At 45.8% G+C, this 20,968-nt stretch overlaps 1 protein-coding gene across 1 annotated transcript; it reads left to right on the forward strand.

Annotated features, from left to right (window-relative positions):
• Nucleotides 1-8,129: 8,129 nt before the first annotated feature.
• Nucleotides 8,130-20,599, forward strand: STC1 (stanniocalcin 1). The gene is made up of 4 exons (XM_008702065.2): nucleotides 8,130-9,684; nucleotides 11,655-11,797; nucleotides 12,475-12,686; nucleotides 18,834-20,599. The coding sequence occupies exons 1-4, from the start codon at nucleotides 9,567-9,569 to the stop codon at nucleotides 19,102-19,104; spliced, it is 744 nt and encodes a 247-aa protein (XP_008700287.1). The 5' UTR covers nucleotides 8,130-9,566; the 3' UTR covers nucleotides 19,105-20,599.
• Nucleotides 20,600-20,968: the final 369 nt, after the last annotated feature.

Below are 20,968 nucleotides of genomic sequence, written 5' to 3' on the forward strand. Positions count from 1 at the left end.
TCAGATTGAGCATTCCCCAGCAAGAGGCAAGAGCAATTGCAGTGGGACGGTGAAAGAAACACAGACAAGGGAAACCCAGATAGTTTTGTTTTGCTGCAGTATTTTGGGTAGCCAGCAGCACACTCAGCAGTGATCACTAGAAGAAGCAGTGTAGGGAGATAGCCAATGAGGAGCTGACTCCAGCAGAGAAATTCCAAAGGGAGCAGCACTCCTGGGTGCAGCAGGTCTGGGTGCAGCCTGACCTGACAACCCGGACTCATTGGTAGCAGCAGAGGATTTTCTAGGCTGAAAGAGAAATACCATTCTGGAATGCTTGTGCTCCTTCCTTCCCTGTTCTGCTCCAACAGGCAGTTTGGAACAGTTTTGTTCAGCTGAACATACAGTTTTCAGGACCTAAAGAGAAACACATTCTACTGTCTTCCTAAATATACGTCTAGCTGAATTGAGTGTTTTTGTTTTCTCCTATAGAATACCATTGGTTAGAATCATGTACCCTAGAGTCAGACAGTCCCAATGTTGAATCAAGACACTACTTCCTAATAACTGTGTTTCTTTGAACTTCACTTTCCTTGTAGGTAACGCATAACAACACCTGTGTTCTGCCATTGTGTTGAAGATTAAATGAGATATTGCAGTTGTGGACCCTAAAGGAGAGGTAGGTCTAAGTAAGAGTATGGCTGTAAAGGAGGAGTTTGAAGCTGCAGGGATAAAAGCTGGTCCAGAGCAGGACCAAGGTAAACTCCGAGGAGGTGAGTGGGAGTTAACTGGCTTACAACCAACAGTCCCCAAAACTGGTTCCAAGGAACACCAGTCCTGCAGGATATTAGTAAGTATTACTAATTAAAAAAAAAAAAAGCTTTCTGAATAATACCTTTGGGGTACATAGGACTAAAGAGTGTAAAAGCTTTCTTATTACAGGATTTCTGGGTGCCTTCAACATGCTGATGCTCATGGCAACCCCCTGGTGCATTTCATAAGACCGTTACCTCTGGCAACACACTCTAGGAAATGTTGATTTACACCAATGGGTATTTGGGTCCTGTCTGATAACTCCTTCTTAAACCAAAGGCTCAACTTCTTCATTAGGCACTAGAGGATGGTACCTGGTGTCTATGAGCTCTTCAAGGCTTACAGATCACTAAGAACTGGGGAGAAAATCTGCTGGTTCCAAAGGAAAAAAAATACAATAAGAAAACTGCAGGGGATGGCTCAGTTGGTTAGGCATCTGCCTTCAGCTCAAGTCATGTGGGATCAAGCCCCACGTCGGGCTCCCCACTCAGTGTGGAGCCTGCTTCTCCCTCTGCCTGCCGCTCCCCCTGCTTGTGCTCACGCTCTGTGTTGAATGAATTAATAAAATCTTTAAGGAAAGATTTTTTTTTAATAAAATCTTAAAAAAAGAAAACTGCAAAAATTTGAAGCAGATAATTAAGTAAACATCTATAAAATGCAACATCATACCAACTAGTCAATTGCTGGTTAACACATCACACATAGTATGAATAGACTTCCGATGGGGTAGGGGTGCATCACTGCATGCACGCCATGTTGTGATTCAGGGGCTCCGTTAGAACGATAGCCTAGAGTTTAAAAGGCAGTTAGCTACCTTAACAAGGGCCACACCTTTAAATCATGTATTACGGTGTCTAACGTACACACACACACACACTGGAGTTGGAGAAGTTCCAACCAATTAAGAACCAAATTATAAACCAAGCCCCCGGCATGACAACAGCAGTTGGATCTGGTCACCTCGCAGTGAGGTAGGTTGGAGGCTCCCCCTCTGCACCTTCCACCAGCCCGCAGTGCCCAAGCACTCAGTGGGGTTTGGATTCTTAACCAGGTAGCAAATCCTTTTTGGCACGAGACACAGAACGCTGCAGCAAGGCACAGCTCTTTCTCAGGAAAGCACAATTTCCCCATGAAAAGCCATTCGGGGCCCCTATTTTACAGCCCATGGCTTTGCATCCACCCCTTCTAAAGGAGCATGGTGTGTTCCAGTGGCTCCTTCCAATTCATGGCAAAAGACAACATTTTAAGGAGCCAGGGAAGAGGTTGGAGACAGGCTGGAAGACAAACTCGGTTTCTAAAGGTTGGCTAAAGAGACTGCATTTGTTTGAAAGAAGACACACAAGGAGAGGCACAAATTCTCACAGTCTTGTTACTGGGAGGGACGGCATCTCCTCCCACCCTGCTCAGTCGGCCTGGGTTGAGATGAGGCGCTCCTGCCTGCGGGCAACCAGTGGGCTCCTAAGAGAAGTCACTCCACACACATGCACCTTTCGCCGTGATCTGGAAAGATATCCGGACTCACAGGATAAGTCTAAACTACCTGTCAATTCCTCTACTTTTTTGGCAAGAAAGAGAAAAGTTAGGACTTAAAAATCCCAAAACGTACTTTTCCATCAGATCAATCTGTTTTTCAAGGTCTGTTTAATATCACGTTAGGATATTTTCTCATTTCCAAAGTTTGATTTTAACAGTGTGGATCATTCTCGTTATTTTCTGTATTTTAAAGTCTTCTGTGAGTGATTTAAACACCAAATGAAGGATAAAGTGCCCCCCCACCCAGACACACACACACACACACACACACACACACACACACACACGCAGAGGAAACTGCCCTTCCTTTGTTAATGTACAAGAGACCGGTAAAGACAATCAGTCACAACTGTGTGAAGAAATTACAATAAACACAAACATGAGAAGAAGCACTGAGAATATAATTAAAATTTGCTGTATGAAAAGAATAATATTCCACTGCTCCACACGATTTTGAGCTAAATTTCCCTGTCTTAGTACAGCAACTCCCCTGATGACATTTTTTGCCCTTACGGATTTCACCACTTCCTCCAAAGCTGTAACTTTTTTTCTCTCTCTCTTCCTCCCCCTTCCTATTATTGTCACTAGAGAGTGGGGAATGACAAGTTCAAGAAAATGCTTGCCTTGAGGCCAGAGTGTGTTTCCTTTGCACTTGGATTTCCATTTATTCCACTAAATTTCCTTACAATTAATTTTTAAATGGGCTGAGAGAGTTCATTTCCCAAACAGCTGACAAAAACCATGTTCCATGAAAGCCAACGAAATGGCACTTAGTGACCATTTTTGCTACCATTATAAAACCCTTATTACAGTATAAATTCTGACTCTGCATTCTGCACTTTATTACCCTGATATAGTAATCGGAATATGTTGATACTCCCATGATACCCACCCAGAGCCAAGAACTGGTTTATCTTAATTGTGCTTCAGCCTAAAGCATATTAAATGCAACTTAATTATAAAATGCATTTGAATTGCCACAATAAATTTCTTGGCAAGATTTCCAAACATCAAGTAAAGAAATCTATAATCTCCTAGTCTGGCCCCTTTGCTGACTTGCCAGGTAACTTTGTATAAAGGCTGCTCCCTCTCCACATCCCCTTTTCTCAGCCAATAAACTAGTAATAATAGATTTGTCTAGCACTCAGGAATGGCTGCAAGACACTTCTTTATACTAGGATGGCATTTTGCGAACGGCAAGCTGGCTTTAGGCTAAATATGTCAGAATGATGCTTCAGCACAGGTTGTGGAAGCGGATTTTTTTAAATTTCTACTTCACGAACTCATTGGCGTCCTCTATCAATCTCACTCTGGAGCTCACGGTTTAACACTGTGTATTCACTGCCTCACGGCCAGGTCCACGCGCCTCCACACCTTGCCCCGCACAGCACTGTCTGTTCTTTCACAGTGCTAACACCATTCCAGACACAGAGCTTAACAAACATGCACTGAGGGACAGATTGGTTGGCGGGAAGTGGTAAGCCCTGATCTCTAACTGGAGGGGTCTGCGTTAAGCTCTGGGCGGAAGGCTTTCTCAGACACGTGCTGTGGGACAAGTCTGCCCCAATCCCTGCACATAACAGACTGCAAATGTCTTCTTCACCAAGGTGTTTGGGGACAGGACCAAGAAGCAGGAGAGCACTCGGGCCCCCACGTCGACCTCCCACACTCCCCCCAGAAGATTTCCAATATAGGAAAGGCATCAAAAATATGTCAGAAACGGAGTGAGAAATTATTCAGCCTTGGCCTTTGTCTAAAGACCACCGGAAGAAAGAACGCTGAGTAGCAAAATGGGACAAAGAAGTTTCGTTTTCTTCAGTGATGAGGAGCAATGCTCCCTACCACCTGGAAATAGAATTCCTTTCTTAAAACAAAGAACTCAAAGTAACACGTGTGTGTTATCACCTGCCCTGAACAGTTAGGTACGGGCATTATCCTCCCCTTAGCACTGGGGCAGAACAGTTTTTAAAAAACTTTCCTGCAACCTATTTCCCTACTAGGCAATAAGAGGATGGTATCCAGACAGTATAAATTGCAAAACTTCCAAATATGTACAACCATGCTAGTCTGCAAGCTCATCAGTTGAATTATAAGAGAGTGAGCTTTTTTTTACTGACCACAAAAATAAAGTTATCCCCTCTTAAAAAGCATCCCATCCCGATGGCCTGAAACAATGGCCAATTTAACAGAACCAGGATTCACAACCTTTTTTTTTTTTTTTAAAGAGGCATCTCACTGTTGGTTGGTTCGAGCGCCCTCATGTGTCTCAACTGAGAAATGTCACTTTAGGTCTTCCAAAGGGCTACAGGCAATGACAGATTCAACGACACACGTACCCTCTCCGTCCTTGTTTCACCTTGTTTCAGGTACCTTTTGTGAAACTGCAGATTTGCAGGTTGCCCCTAGGACTATGAATTTCTTCTCCCAGATGAAAAGTGACATCCTAGCTTATACCTGAAAGAATGGGAAGCCAATGTTCGCGGAAGTGGAGGCTAATTTCAACTTGCCTGCTCTGGTTTAAACATGTTAGGTCGTCCTGCCTATTTTGAATTCCTCCCCCCACCCAGCCTGAGGGGCGCGCTAAGACTGCATGCCCCCTCCTCCAAGGTGGTGCTCATACAACTGAAGAACCTAGAGCTACCTCTACAATGAGCAAATCTCAGGAGACCTAGCTCCACCGTCCTCTCTATGACCATGGGCAAGCCATTCTTCTCTCTGGGTCCTGGGTTCTTCCTCTGGGAAGAGAGGAGAGCGGGTCTTTTCTCACAGATAAGAGGCATCTGCAGAAATGCCTGGCAGAGAGTAGATAGGCGCCCAGTAAATGTTAATTGAATGCAAACCTATAAACTCTATTCCAACCCACTTGACGTATTACATTTCCAGAAAACAGATATTCTTCCTCAAATACGACATTCATGCGTTAAGAACTAGCTTGGGAATTCATGAAGAACAGAAAAAGGTCAAACATTTCTCTGCATTTCCCACAACACCTGACCTAGTGCCAGGCACTCAGTAACCCTCCATAAACCAGTGGGGCTGGAAGGAGTTTGACCCCTTCATATATTTTCTTTCTTTCTTTCTTTGGCAGAGTTTAAAGCAATGAAAGACAAATAAAGAAGCAAAGATTCACTCAAGAATTTGAGACTGTCCAAACAGAAAACCTGGTATCTTTATATATGATGAAAATAACCGCCCCCCCCCACACACACACACACACTTCTTCCTCCTTTTCCTTCTCCTTCTTTTTCTTGAGGTTCAGAAGGCATGACTCGACAGTCCAACCACACGTTCAGGCCCAGAATTCCCAAAGAAGAATAACAGTGACATTCCAACCTTGGTCGCTGTGGCAGACCAGTCTTGAGGGGTCTTGCACTTTGTTAACAAAAGAAACATTTATCAAGAAACCATGCTCCCGGGCTCCTCTCACCAAAAAGGCAAAGAGCCATTCACCGCTTAGCTTTAAGCTAGCCAAATCCAACAAAGCTCCAGAGATTTTTGGCTTAATCTTCTCACTGAACTCATGCCAGCCTTGCACGGGCACAGCCAGGGCATCATCACCCAGCCTTAGGTGTTGGCAGATTCTCCCACCCACTTCTTTGCACTTTCCCTGCTCAGGGGCAGTGGTAAAGCCTCCGCTCCCCTCCCCCCCCCCCACTGCACCTGGGGCACCTCCGACTCACACGGCCAGGCTGGGGAAGTTTCCTCATCTACCGGAAGTACAGTCAAGTCCTCTGGCTACGTAAGTCTACTACTTAACAGACGCCAAAAAGTGCCTGCCCAACAGACGTGCTAGATAATCTTGTCAACCATAAAAGTCATAACCAATAAATGGGGCGGGAAAAGCTCTGATGTATATTGTCTCCATTATCATTAAACTAGGAGAAAGGTGTTTTTTTTTCCCCCAAGAAGGTTCTTAGAATACTTGATAATTTCCATTGTATTTAAAATAGCTCTCATATTTTTCTTCTCTTCCTTTCCTACTGCTACCATCGTTGTCCAGGATCTTATTGTCACAAACGGATATTACGAACTAGTCTTATAACCTCCATTCTTTTCTCTCTCTCTTTTTTTAATCTCCATTCTTTTCTGCCTCCAAACCATTATAAGTCTGATCAAAAGATCTTCCCCAAACACTAGCTTCAACACATCCTTTAATAATTCTTATTCAAGAATGCTTAATGACTCCCTGTTGCTTGCAGGATAAAATTCAAACTCAGAAATCTGCTACTCAGACTCCGTATTCTCTCAGACTGCCCAGGAGAGTTACAAAATGGTGTCCTGCTGGACATCACCTCCAGAGTTCCCACGACTCTTCCACCATTGCTATATCAAAGGCCAAGCTAAGAGCACAATGATCGTGGACATTCAGGGAGCCTCGAGCTGCAGTCTAGGCACAAGTGCCCAGCATAAACCTTACAACTTTTCTTCTTTGGGAAGAAAAGTTACATTGGGCATTTCTCCTCAGACCTCAGTTCCCTTCTTTGATGTTCCCACGTGCACTGATGTTCATGTTGGTTACATTCACACTAAAGTGGCTGGCCGCTGTTGGACTTCTTCAGACAACAGCTTATCTGTCCTTGTGAAACACTTCGCACACCCGGCAATGAACCTCCTGGCACATGATAGTCAATGAATGAAATAAGAAGGAACCATAATAAATCAACATCAGAGAAAACACAAAACACATCCTGACACTTGTAGGACACATTGTGTTCTGGTGGGAGCACCAGATAATGGCGGAAAGAATGTGGATGGGAGAAATCATCACTCTACACCCTACAAAACCAGTAGGCCAACATGGGGGAAGGCCAGCCAGGGAAACAAACAGCACTGCCTTTAACAGTGAGTAATGGCTAAGGAGGTAGAGAATGCTGAGGAACAGAAAGCAAGATCCTCAGGAAGGGAATGCATGCATCTGTTCTCTTGTTCTCATTCTAGAAGAGAACACTGAACTATTATATTGCATTGCCATCCGTCTACCTCTCCTGCTTAAACCAAAAAAGACACTCTCTGAGCTTCCCAGATACGAACTTCTCAAAAAATGAAATAGTCATAGCTTTTTCCTAAATTCTTACCAAGCAATTACAGCAGTTCACATCTTTCCCACACTGACCCTTCCTTGAAGCCCCTTCCATGAAGCCTTCCCCACATCTCTACCCAGTGTCGACCAGGCTTTTCTCTTACCATGCAAGGTCCTGACATCCCAACCCTTCACGAAACATGACTGAGGCTGACCACATTTCCAACTTGACTACAAGCTCAACAACAAGAATCCTTACTTTTCCTTCTCTGTTACCCTTCCCTGCTCAGCCCCCAGCACCCAGCCTAGAAGGTACTTGAGAAATGCCAATACCGTCAGTTAATCTAAATTGAAATGTACTTATTATTTAATGAAAATATGAAAATTCCCTTCCTTGCCTTTAGATAGTTCCTTTATCCTTTATTTCCTCCACCCTTTTTCTAGCAAACCTCATGCTTCCCAAACAATCCTTCTGTGTAAGCGGGGCGGGGCTAGAATCACTCAGCACGCCCACTCCCCTCACACATACAGAGCTGAGTCTTCGTTTGTGGTTAGTAGAGTTGGCATTATTTCTTCAACCTTTGAAGATTTTAGCATATAAACTGAAACCACTGGCTCTGTTTCTTTGCAAGATCATCTTGCTCCTGTCTCTATGACTCTCCAATGGCCCTTTGTCATTTATGTCCTAAAATTTTGTAAAGGTTTTCTTGCTTAATCCCTTCACTTCACCCCAGCCTTTAATGCAATGCCCACTTTTTTTTTTTTTTTTTTTACCCCAGTAAGTCCTCTCCTGGATCATCAACCTCCTTCACAAGCTGGGGACTTGCTTCAGTGTTGCCAACTTAGAAGGAAATATGAGCTTCCACACTAGGCATGATTTCTGATGCCACTGTAATTTCCCCCATTAAGTCTAGAGCTTATCAGTCTTCTCTCCTTCACGTTCTGGTCTTTTCCTACTCCTTCTTCCCTGTCCTGCCTGCCCCCATGTCCCCTCCCCACCCCCAAGAAATGAACTGGTTTACCTAGCAGGTTTAGTCTTGCTTTGGCCAGCTTATTGTTTCAACGTGATTATGAAGTCCCCGGGCTTGAAAACACAGTTTGTTAATTTCCAGGTATTCCCGATGTCTCCCTGTTGGGTATGGAGGTGTGCATGTGTGTACCTAGGATAACTAACACTCCTGGAGTTTGCAATCTTGCCGGTGACTAAAAAGATGGACTCGAGGTTAATTTGTGTTACTGGAGAATCACAGTTTTAGAGATGTAATTAATGGTAGCCTCCAATGTGGGTATTTCACAGATTTGAAAACAGAGACAGAACAAGGTCAAAGGACTTGACCACAGTCATACAGGGAGTCAATACAGGAATTGGGGCCACAGCTCAGAGCTGTCCTACCCCAGTCCATCAGGGCCCTTCCACTCACATATGTCCTTCCTCAGGGGCTTGTATATGTGAATGAGAACTTCGGATGCAAGCAGAGTGTGTCACAGACCCATATGTATGTACCAACGAGATGGGGACATTGCCGTGCACGTAGCTTACAACATAGACAGTGTGCTGGTAAAATTGGACCAAAACTGCTATAAAGAGGTTAAATTAGAATCCAAAGAGACCACATTCCCCACCCTGCTGAAGCTGCCCCCCTCCCCTGCCAGTAGCTCATTTAAAAAAAAAAAAAAAAAAAAAGGATGGATTTCCAAAAGCATCTTGAGATTTCCATATGATTTTCCCTTAGTTCAATCAATACACAGTCATCCCTTAATTCCGTGAAAATAGCTTTTCACACATCTATGCACACACTGTCACACACACGTAAAACACTGGCAGCAGGTACTTTTAATTTGCTGGAAAATATTTCTAAGAAGTCAAACAGCTCCAGCCCAATGAGCGTGCCCTCCGATTGGCTAGCCAGGCCAGTTGAGGGACCTGATTGGTCCCTGATCCTAAGGACCGATAAGAACGGCTATAAAATCCCTGGGTGCAGCTCTTGGGCCCCCAGTTTGCAAAAGCAGAGGTGCAAGAAGCAGCCACTGCAGCCGCAGCAGCAACAGCAGCAGCACAAGCTCAGCAGGAGCAGCATCAGCAGCAACAGAAAATCCTCATCAAATCCTCACCTAGGCTTTCAGTGTATCCAGATCCACATCTTCACTCAAGCCGGGAGAGGGAAAGAGGAAAGGGGGGGAGGAAAAAAAAAAACCCAACAACTTAGCGGAAACTTCTCAGAGAATGCTCCAAAACTCAGCAGTGCTTCTGGTGCTGGTGATCAGTGCTTCTGCAACCCATGAGGCGGAGCAGAATGATTCTGTGAGCCCCAGGAAATCCCGGGTGGCAGCTCAGAACTCAGGTAAGCGGCAAACCCAGGACCGGTTTCTCCCCCAAGAGCTGTCCTCATTTGCCTCTCGCTTTTGCAACTGTGTCTGTGACGGCTGATCTTGATAATAAATGTGCTTCATGCCTGATGGCAATAAACTGCCAGCGTAATCCAATAGCCTTAGGAAGTGGAGCTCCTTTGTTTAATAAATTGCATGCAACTAAGGAAGAAGCTGGGCGCTCTGCTGAGGGTATTTCATTGCATAAGCCTAGCCTGATTGCCTGAAGTCTGGCACGTCCCCTCTGGGGGGAGGGGGGGAAAGGGGGCGGGGGAGAGGCTTGAATGTTGGCATGCTTCAAAGCACTCTCTATACTTTCCAGAAGCTGAAGCCGATCTTAAGGTGAGACACGGTGTGTCCGATGTTGCCCCCCTTCCTTCACCCTTAAGACCCCATAACTGGACCTCCCTGCCCCTTCAGCGAGCACACAGAAAGCTCCCTCTGCAGACAGATTTACGGAACCTTAGCCCTCAAGTCTGACAAATCCCAGGCAGATGCAGAGAAAACCCTACACATCCCACCCCTGACACTGCTCCTTCTCTTCCTCCCGGCTTCCTGGCGCTTCCTTCAGCTGCCCGTGCAGCCCGGGGCCAGAGGGTCCCTCAAAAAAGAGTATTTGTGAAACGTAGCAGCAGTTCCTTCAAGGGGAAGGTCTCACTCTGGTTCTGACTCCCGGAGCAGTTAACTGTGTATTATCTTGGCCCCTAGAGGACACGAGTCCTTAGGAAGCCGGTCCTAGCACCTCTGGCTTTTGACTTCGCTTGTCCAGCTTGCTCCTCTAACGTTGCTGCCCCTACTCCCCCAACTGTCAGCAAAGATGGGATCGCAGGTGTCCAAATGCTGCAGACAGCCCTCCCTTCTGAGGAGCACAGGTCCCTGCCTAGAGGAGGGCTTTGCTTCACTTCCTTTTGTACTTAGTTGCTATAGAAATGCAGTGATTCACAATTCGAGCTTGCCTAAAACAATAGCAACCCTAATGCATATTAAAACTGCTTAAAGCAAAGTTATAATTTGAACCCGTGGAAATATATAATTAGGGAAATGACTTGTAACATCCCAGAGGCTGCGGGTGGTGGGAGGGGGAGGGGAAGACTAACCGAACCATGCTTTTGATCTCAGAGGAGAATCCTATGGTATGAAGGCTGCAGATCATTTCTTGCCGAGCTGCTTGCCAGAACACCCCCCTTCTGTAGGAGAGAAATTACTTTTATGGGAGATCTTATCCAGAATGTAGAAAGCCTCATGCAAGTTCTCTGCGGTTTTTCTTCCAGTCTTGCACAAGGGGTGCCTTGGCCTTGTTATTCCACACCTGTGTTTCTCTTTTAAAAAAGAAATGGCTTTTAATATGAGAGAGATTATGCATACCTCTAAGCACTGTCCTATGGTGGGGGTTGGGATGAAACATGAATGGACCAGATCCCTTTCTGCCAATAGGAAGGTAAGTTAAAAGCCCTAAATCGGAAGGGTCTCCAGATGAACTCCTGGCAAATTCTTCTCTGCCATTTAGACCAAAATTCCATTCTTATTACTCTGGAGCGCATTTTCGGAAGCCAAATGGACTCCCTGGCCCTTCCACTTCCTAAACCTGACCACCAGCCATTGCCTCCTGCCCTCCTGTGCTTTCGGGCTCCAAGTGATGCCCTTTGAGGCTGCAGAGCTGCTTCAAGGACTGTGCATTCCGCAGGCTCTGGCTTTACTTCTCCAGCCCCCAAAATTGTACGTAATGGTGAGACCAAGAGGGAAACTCATGCCCTCCCTCTCCTTCCATGTGCTCTTGCTCGTATAAGCCAACGGATCTGCCTGCCCCACCTTTCCACTCCTACCAGCCCCACTGCAGACGCCTAAGATAAGTTCTTCTGAGCCCTTGTCCTTGAATCCTGCCACCTTGACCCCTCTGAATCCCTGTCACCGTTTGACCCCGATTGGGTGGATTTGTCTCTTTCAGCTGAAGTGGTTCGCTGCCTCAACAGTGCTCTGCAGGTTGGCTGTGGGGCTTTTGCATGCCTGGAAAACTCCACCTGTGACACAGATGGGATGTACGACATCTGTAAATCCTTCTTGTACAGCGCTGCTAAATTTGACACTCAGGTAATCAGACCTTGACCCATGCCTCCCACGGGCTGCTCGTCTTTAACACCGTGTTAGACTATTTGTTCTTAGGAGCCAGTCTTGTAGGGAAGCTGCTCTGCTTCTCGGCCTCCTCAGCCTAAATTCTCAGCTCCGGCGTGTGCACGCACACGCATGCGTGCGCACACGCAATTTTGGCCAGAAAGTCGGTTCTGTACAAGACACTCCCCACCCACTCTCATGCACAAACGTACCACGATGACAGAGGCTGTCTTGTAAGGGAGGGGTGACGAGCAGAAAATCTTTGCCTCTTCGAGAGGAAATAAAAATGTTCTTCTAACAAAGAAGTTCTCCTCACTGTATGACTTAGCATACGAGCTTGTGAGTTACCAAAGTCCCAATCCCAAGAAGACAAAGCCTTTTCACGGCTATTTTTAAGCTGCAGGATGGTGGATTATGGATCAGCTCTTTTTCCCCCTGTCTCATTATTTCTGTGGAGCTCAATTCTGAAGGTAGGCAAAGAGAGGGGGGACATTTGTTTATCCTGGTGTGGCGGCATACAATTTTCTCACTGTGAGGACATGCAGATGGCCATGAGAGAGCGCCAAGGCAAGCCCCCTAAAGTTCCACATGTTGTATGCCCTGTCCCCTCTGCTCAGCTCGAGCTAAAGCTTCTCCTCCTACCCCTTGCCTGGCAGGGAAAAGCATTTGTCAAAGAGAGCTTAAAGTGCATCGCCAATGGGGTCACCTCCAAGGTCTTCCTTGCCATTCGGAGGTGCTCCACTTTCCAGAGAATGATTGCTGAGGTGCAAGAGGAGTGCTACAGCAAACTGAACGTGTGCAGCGTGGCCAAGCGGAACCCCGAAGCCATCACTGAGGTCGTCCAGCTCCCCAATCACTTCTCCAACAGGTACAGAATGAGTCCGCTTTTTTGCAATGGGGCAGGGGGAGGGGGGGAGGCAGGGCGTTGGCAGAGCCAGACACAGAAGGGGGTTAATTGCCACAGTCATGATCTTATTTTAGCTTGCAGCCTTCCCAGCTTTTGCAGGAAAAAATATGTTTGTGATTGGTTGTGACAGCTTAAGCAGCCTGGATTTTTTTTTTTTTTTCTCACTGTTATAGGAAAAGTCTTTCCATGCAGCTAATAGAAAGCTTCATCTGCAGCATCCCTGGCTGCATTTTCATTGTCAGTTTCTCACCATAAGCATGAAGGGATCTGGGAAGTTTATGGAAACAAGCTTGTGAGACCTCAAATTTGTCTGAAATTATGGCTATGCACGGTACAACTAGCCATTATTAAAAGCCTGGTCAAATGTCATAATGCAGACTTTTAAATCTGCATGTGTTCTGAGCCGGTCCCAAGCCCAAGCAGGTATTTCAGTAGGTGGCCCAGAGTAAGCCATGTCACTTCACTGGGACTCGGATTTCCTTCATGAAAAGCGAAGCCGCTGGGCTAGATGATTCCCATGTTCCCTCCCAGGCCTATGTTATTTCTTTCTCTAGTCCAAGATTTCCTGGAATGGTGTTCTGGTGACTGCTCAGTCACATTCTCATCTCAGTATTCTCACATGACCCGAAGCCACTGAACTAGTCACATCTGAGCACTGGCCTTTCTGTGCTGCTGGCTCACTGTCTTCCCCAGCCAGGAGAGGGCTGCCATCCTCATTCCACGGCCTCCAAGGTTTCCCAGCAAGACCTGGGCTTCCTCAGCTGTAATGAAGTTAAGAGAGGTGTTCATGGGGCTGGCGTGGAGGTATGACAGGGACAGTGAGGGCCGGACAAGTTCAGCCTATTGTGATGCCCCGTAAGAGAAAACTTGACTCCCAGTCCCGAAGCGCTAGACTTGACTCTCCAGGCAAATCTGCACAGACTGACAAAGATCAGTCCTGTTGCATGTTACTGGGACCACCGGAGAGCTGACACAGACTTCCCGGATTAATGTCCTAGCCAGGTGCTGCCACCCTTCTTCCAACAGTGGCAACAGCCTCTCCTCCTGGGGCTGACCAGTGATTGAGTCAGGCACATATGTGCAACTGGAAGACAGGAAAAGCAGTTCTTCCTTAGGGAAATGCTAAGGCCCCTGACATTACAACTTCGTAAAATTTCGGTTTCACACTTACCTACACATTAAGTGCTCTTCAGAACCTCACGTCAATTTATAAATTTGTTGGTTCAGTACTTGGAAATGACGAATGCGTCCTAACTGATTTTCTCAGAACAAGAAAATCAAATCCAGCATTTATCTCAAATGGCCTATCTCTTTATATTGACCTTGGTCTTAAAATTCTTTTAAGAAGAATCTGGTTACATCTGAAGAGGAAACAAAAAACAAAAAAACCCAACCCTGGCTAATTGTTGGAGACTCCCTTCACCATCAGGAAAAGAAAAAAAAAAAAAGAATTCTTACTAGACAGGGGCTAGGGACAAAGTGTATATTTGTGTGGCAACTGGGGGGCAGGGGTATGCTGGTAACACCATTGTTATAAGTCTAGATCTTCAAAGATCCTGTGACAATTCGTGACTTATACCACAGCATATAACCAACTTGGAGGCAGTATGAACCTCTCTATTTCAACTGAGGTCATATCTTACATTATGGAAGGAAAATCTTATAGAAAGGATGATATTGATTCTAGACTGGTGATCCTAAACATCTAAGAAGAGACTAGTAATAGGAGTTTTTTTATCCAGGCCACTATTCCTTTCAAGGGGTCTCCTTTTTACCACCTTTAGCAAATGGTCACAAGCAGTCTTGTTATCTACCTTTTCCATCACAGGGAAATCACACTTATTAGGAAAGTGGGGAAAAGTGGCCATGCCTTGAAGACCAGAATCTTCCATACAGCTCTCTCTTCAATTATTTCACTTCAGCTGGCTAATATTATTCCTGCTCAGAACTGTAGAGATTTCCGGTTCCCTGCTGAGCTTGATTTGCTCTATTTAGGCTCCTCCACTCTCCTGAAACATCCTGCTTTCCCAGCCTCTGCCCCAACACAGATACACACTAAGTTGTGCCAGTTGGCACAGAATTGTGAAGGGAAGTAGTTACAGGTTCATTCCACCTTCCTGTGACTTATCTAGCATGAGATTCGGGCCTGGGAGAATCCAAAAGCCTGTGACTGGACCAGGAGCCAGAACAGGGATGTTTTCCATGAGAGAAATGCTCTCAGAAGAGAAAGGAGAGCTGGATGTCCCCCACTTGGCTGAATTTACTAACTGCTTTCTCCACCATGAGGGAGAGCAGGCAAAACTGATCAGGCAAGCTGAGCAGTGTGAGGCTGGGGCAGAAATCAGACCAATCCAGATCCAGAGTGGGAAAACTGACGAAGCTTCCAGCTCTCTAGGGCATGGATAGGGAACAGGAAACAGAAGAATAATATTGATCAAGGGAAACAAAGGACTATTTATAAACCCTCACACAGAACGTTCCTAGGCAGTATGCGTGTATTTGGGTAAGCATGGCCGAAACAGTAGCTATGGAGAATATCTGATCTTATTCTTTACCAAGAAAAAAACATCTGTGATGGGATTTTCAAAGTGGGAAAAAGAAACATGCTTTAAAAGGTCCTTCCAAGCTGGGCGATCAGAACACTTAGCCCACCAAGTCCCTACAGCATATCCCGCCATCCCCTATAAAGGTGAAGAAAGGAATCTCCTTAACTAGTTCTAAGTCTTCCTGCGGAAGATGGTCCTGAAGCCGACCTGCACCGTCTTTGTTAAATTAAGACGGAATATATACATCAAATCCCTAGAAACACAGAATGTCTTGGCTGGAGATGATCACAGAGGTTATCTAGACTAAATGCCTCATTTTGCTGATTTAGAGAACAGAAAGGGACCCGCTAAAGGTCACCCAGCTAGTGAATGACAGAGCTGGGCCTAGAACGCATGTGGCCTTGAGCCAAGGCATGCAAAAATGGCAACCAGTAGAACCTGTAGGAAATATCCACAATCCAAGCAGAATAAAAGTACAGAAAACAGAGAGTACCAAGGAGAACTGAATAAATGTGCCCGTGGTAATCAACGACTACATTAGTGCACATTCTCTTTTCAAAGAGAAGGCAATCTTACCAACAGCTATAATAACATAAACAGTTGGTACAAGGTGGTGCTCGATAAATATGTGACAATGGCCAACTCAACTTTTGCTGGAGATGCAATCTCTTAAATAATCTCACTTGGGGACTTCTAGATAGGAAAGTTCTCTCTCATTAATCCATACAATCCTGGAGGTCAGCGCCCTTCCTGTGTATTCCAGCCCTTAATGGAGAGGCACAGGATTAAACTGTCGTTCACTCTGGCAAATGATGCTGACATCAAGGCAGCCGGATAGGCTGACAGGTTTCCCAGACTTGGAGGAGCTGCTAATGGAACCATGGACATCTTCTATTCCAACATGCACTCTTAGCCTGCCCTTGTTGGGTTCACAAAGCTCCATGAGAGAAGCTAAGGGTAGATGTCGGGAGAATCACTAAGGGTGGTCAGGTTGGCAAGGCCGTCATTGGAAAAAAACCAAGAACAGGTGTCCTATCTGGGCAAGCAGAGAAAGCAACAGGAAAGATAGAAGCCCTCGGAGAGGGAGAGTAGGCGCTTTGACAAAGCAGGGCCCAAGGGACACATGTGGCCTTAAAGAGGCAAGGCTTAGTTTCCTAACTGGTGTTAGACTTCATCATCCAGGCAAGAGCTTTCAATGTTGGGCTAAGGAAAGACCATCTTCTGCAGTTCATCTGAGGGGAGGGGAGAGGCAATATGTTGTGGACAGTTCTTTCTAGAAGTGGAAGGGTTAACTTCTAAGTTATAAAGTCCTGGTTGGGGGTCAGGAGGGTAAGAGATCAGAAACCTTATTCTGTAAGATCTAATCACCCTGTAAAACAGACGCAGAGATCAAGGGGACCCATGTCCTCGCCGAGCCCAAGAGTAAAGAGGTGCCTGGGGAGCTATGTGGGTGTGTAGATATCTGAAGCTGTTGGTACAAAGTAGTTTATTCTCAGTTTTTCCAAAACCATTTTTCTCCCCTTTCCCCATCCGAGATCTGCTTTGACTCGTGTGCTTTATAATTCCAAAGGGTTGGAAAATGTGTTTCTGTGCCAGAGAATCCCAATTTTAACAACAGCTGGCTATAATGCTCCCTCATGGGAGGGGTAGAGCCAGGACTGTGTCCGAGACCCAGACAACGGCACTTCGCTTGCGGCCCCCAGCTCCATTCTGCTCACTCACAGGAGGGTGACCGCTCTGCTTCATTACCCGTGTTCCACTCTGTTTACCGTACATCCTTGAAAGGACCTCTCTGGGGGGTTAAGTTATTCTGGAAGGATGTTTGATCCTGTGCTCTGTGAGGTGAGTTAAAAATAAACAGGTTTCTTTTCATGGCAGATCTTGTGGCCCCAGCGACCCGCAGGCTTCTCTGGGGAAAGAGTCTCTCCACATAAATACTGTAGGTCACTGTCATCGGGAGAGTCTCTTATTAGTGAACACAGAGCTAATGGGTTTTGACAAGTGCCACCTCAAAACGGAGCAGACACATCCCAACTCCAATTGGAAAATTACGTGAACTGCGTCCCAGATGAACGGGACCAGTAATTCATATGCTGTCAGACCAGACAGTCTGTGTCTGAGCCATAACACCTAGCTGCAGCGTGCAGTATGCCTAAAGAACTTGCACCCCAGATGAAGGTGGTTTATACCAAATGCAAGGTTTTTTGGTAAGACTTAACCACACCTACCTCTAATTTCTCTTCCCGGAATCCTGACTGGAGAGAATTATTATTTCTCAAACTCCCCATTTCCTCCGTGGCCACAAAATAAATCACCAAATGGACAGTGAGCAGGCAACAGAGCCCTAGGAAGCTGGCGCATGAGGGTTACAAAGAGTAAGGACACAAGTCCTGCCTTCAGTAAGTTAACAGTCGAGCAGGGAATGCTGACCTGTATGATGCTAACCAAGTGTCCGTAAAATGCTCAAAAAAGGGAGAGGCCAGCAAAAGCTAGAGCAGTGGGGGAAGACTTTCGAATTGCTGAAGCAGAAGCCATCAGGGACCCCTAGTCCTTCCATTTCAGAGTCCTCATTGCCTGCCATCTGGCCTTCTGACTACAGTGTCCCTTGGAAGGAAGACTCGAGAATGGGATCAGTCAGTGGCTGTTAGCAAAGCTAGCTGAGTGTACAGTAGGGAAGTTAAATCGAGTAGAAAAATGCACAAGACACTGAAGGCAGCGGCCTCCTTTAAAAATAGCAGTTCAGGGGCACCTGGGTGGCTCAGTTGTTAAGCGTCTGCCTTCGGCTCAGGGCGTGATCCCAGGATCCTGGGATCGAGCCCCACATCAGGCTCCCTGCTCCGCTGGGAGCCTGCTTCTTCCTCTCCCACTCCCCCTGCTTGTGTTCCCTCTCTCACTGGCTCTCTTTCTCTCTGTCAAATAAATAAATAAAATCTTAAAAAAATAAAAATAAAAATAGCAGTTCAGTCCGAAACCCTCGTGTGCCCATACCCCTGCGCACACACCACCGAGCAAAACGCAGCACACAGACGCATCAAAATACCTACAAATGCATGTGAGTGACGGTTCATCTAACAGTCTCACCAGGGCTGGGCTCACGTCTTTATATAGATGACTAAGTCCCGTTTCTACCACTAACGCTTCGTATGACCTTAGACAAGTCACTGCAGCTCTCCCACCTTCGTTTCTTCTCTATAAAATGAGATGAGAGATATAGCCACTGAATGATCTCTGTGATCCCCTCCAGCTATACCATTGTGTGTTTCTAAAACCGTCAGACATTGATGGCCACCGATGCTTCACAGAGTGTGACCTAAGCCTCCTGAGCATTAAACGCGAAGACAAGAGCTGTCTCACGTCGGGTGGCAAACTAGGAAGCACACGCACTCAAACTAAGAAGATACTGCATAGAAGTTAGAGGCGAAGGCCATCTTCAGCTGATGAACTTTCTGGATTTGCATGGTTGGGCCATTTGGGAAGGATGTTGGCTGCAGCCCGGATGAAAGACCAGGTCTTACCTTGCCCTCTGACTGACCGATGCATGTGCTCTCTTTCCCCAATGCAGATACTATAACAGGCTTGTTCGAAGCCTCCTGGAATGTGACGAAGACACAGTCAGCACCATCAGAGACAGCCTGATGGAGAAAATTGGGCCCAACATGGCCAGCCTCTTTCACATCCTGCAGACGGATCACTGTGCCCAAACACACCAGCGAGCTGACTTCAACCGGAGGCGCACCAGCGAGCCACAGAAGCTGAAAGTCCTCCTCCGGAACCTCCGAGGTGAGGTGGCCTCTCCCTCTCACATCAAACGCACCTCCCATGAGAGCGCATAAGCAGGGAGAGGTATTCACAGCCTCGCCAGACGAGCATCATTCTAAAGGTGTTCATACACCGACTTTGAGTGTACTGTGCCTGGTTTGATTTTTTTTTTTTAAGTAGTTCCTATTTTCTATTCCCCTTCCAGAAAATTGCATGAAACGAGGCTTCTGTAATCAATATCCCAACATTCTGCGATGGCAGCATTCCCACAGACAGAATATGTGTGATCTTTCTGCCTCTTGGCAGGAGAAAGTACCCTCTTTTATCACGTTCCTTCCCCAGGTCCCCTCGAACTCCTCTCAAACACAAAGCATTCGCGTCAGGCCCAATCATTGTCATTGGAAGCTGTGGAGCCCTTTTAGGATGGTTGCCCCAGTAGAGTTAGCTGATGAGAAGCGACTTAATTTAAATGCATGTCTTAAATGCCCATAAAGGTGTTAAATGGAATTCGTGTGATGAATCTGTGCTGGCCATGGACGAATATGAATGTCATGTTTGAATTCTTGATCTCTCATGAGCTAGTGTCTTACGGTCTTGACCCTCCAGTGTGTAATTTCCTTTCCAACACATTTACCAAATTGCTCAAGCCTGGCTCTTCAACCGGAGTTTGAGCCTGCATCTTCTTGCATCTAATGAAAAACAAAAAGCTAACATCTTTATGTACTGTAACTGCTCAGAGCTTTAAAAGTATCTTTAACAATTGTCTTAAAACCAGAGAATCTTAAGGTCTAACTGTGGAATATAAATAGCTGAAAACTAATGTACTGTACATAAATTCCAGAGGACTCTGCTTAAACGAAGCAGTATATAAGAACTTTATTGCATATAGATTTAGTTTTGTAACTTAGCTTTATTTTTCTTTTCCTGGGAATGGAATAACTATCTCACTTCCAGATATCCACATAAATGCTCCTTGTGGCCTTTTTTATAACTAAGGGGGTAGAAGTAGTTTTATTCAACATCAAAACTTAAGATGGGCCTGTACGAGATAGGAAAAACCAACAGGTTTGTCTGAAGGACCCCAGGTAAAATGTTAATCTCCCAGCCCACCTCAACCCAGAGGCTACTCTTGACTTCGATCTCTCCTGAAACGGCTCTGTCACATCCAACTGGGAATTACAGGAACCCAAAAGAGCATCCCTTTGGGCTTGGACCACTCACAGTGTGATAAGGCCTACTCTCATCTTGGGAAGTGGCAGTTCCTGACTCGCCACCTTTCATCGGTGAACCGATGATGGCGTGGGAGACTTTCCCTTCAATCAGTCAGGAACAAGTCAGTCAGCCTTTGGGTCTTCAGTTCCGGGGACTTGGGGCTGAGGGGGTATAAAGAACCCTGGGCTGTCCAGCCTTAATAGACTCCTCTTACATTTTTGTCCTGTAGCACGCTGCCTGCCAAAGTAGTCCTGGCAGCTGGGCCATCTCTGTAGGATCGCAAAAAAAAACAAAAAAAAAAAACAAAAAAAAAAAAAAAAAAAAAAAAAAAAAAAAAAAAAAAAAAAAAAAAAAAAAAAAAAACAAAAAAAAAAACAAAAAAAAGAAAAAAAAACAAAAAACAAAAAAAAAAGAAAAAAAAAGAAAGAAAGAGGGAAACAGAGCTGGTGGTTTGATTATTTCTGCCGTGATGTTTACAAGATGGCAACCACCAAAGCCAAATGATTAACCTATCTATGAACAACAGTAGTTTCTCAGGGTCACTGTCCTTGAACCCAACAGTCCCTTAAGAGCGTCACTGCCCACCAAAGGTCATGTCGAGGGAGGAGGAGAGAGGAGGGGAAGGACTGTAGGGGCCACTCCAAACTCGCTTAGGTAGAAACTATTGGTGCTTGACTCTCACTAGGTTAAACTCAAGATTTGACCAAACCGAGTGATAGGGATCCT

This window comes from Ursus maritimus, unplaced genomic scaffold (genome assembly GCF_017311325.1).
Source record: "Ursus maritimus isolate PB19 unplaced genomic scaffold, ASM1731132v1 scaffold_11, whole genome shotgun sequence".
In the NCBI taxonomy this organism is placed as follows: domain Eukaryota; kingdom Metazoa; phylum Chordata; class Mammalia; order Carnivora; family Ursidae; genus Ursus; species Ursus maritimus.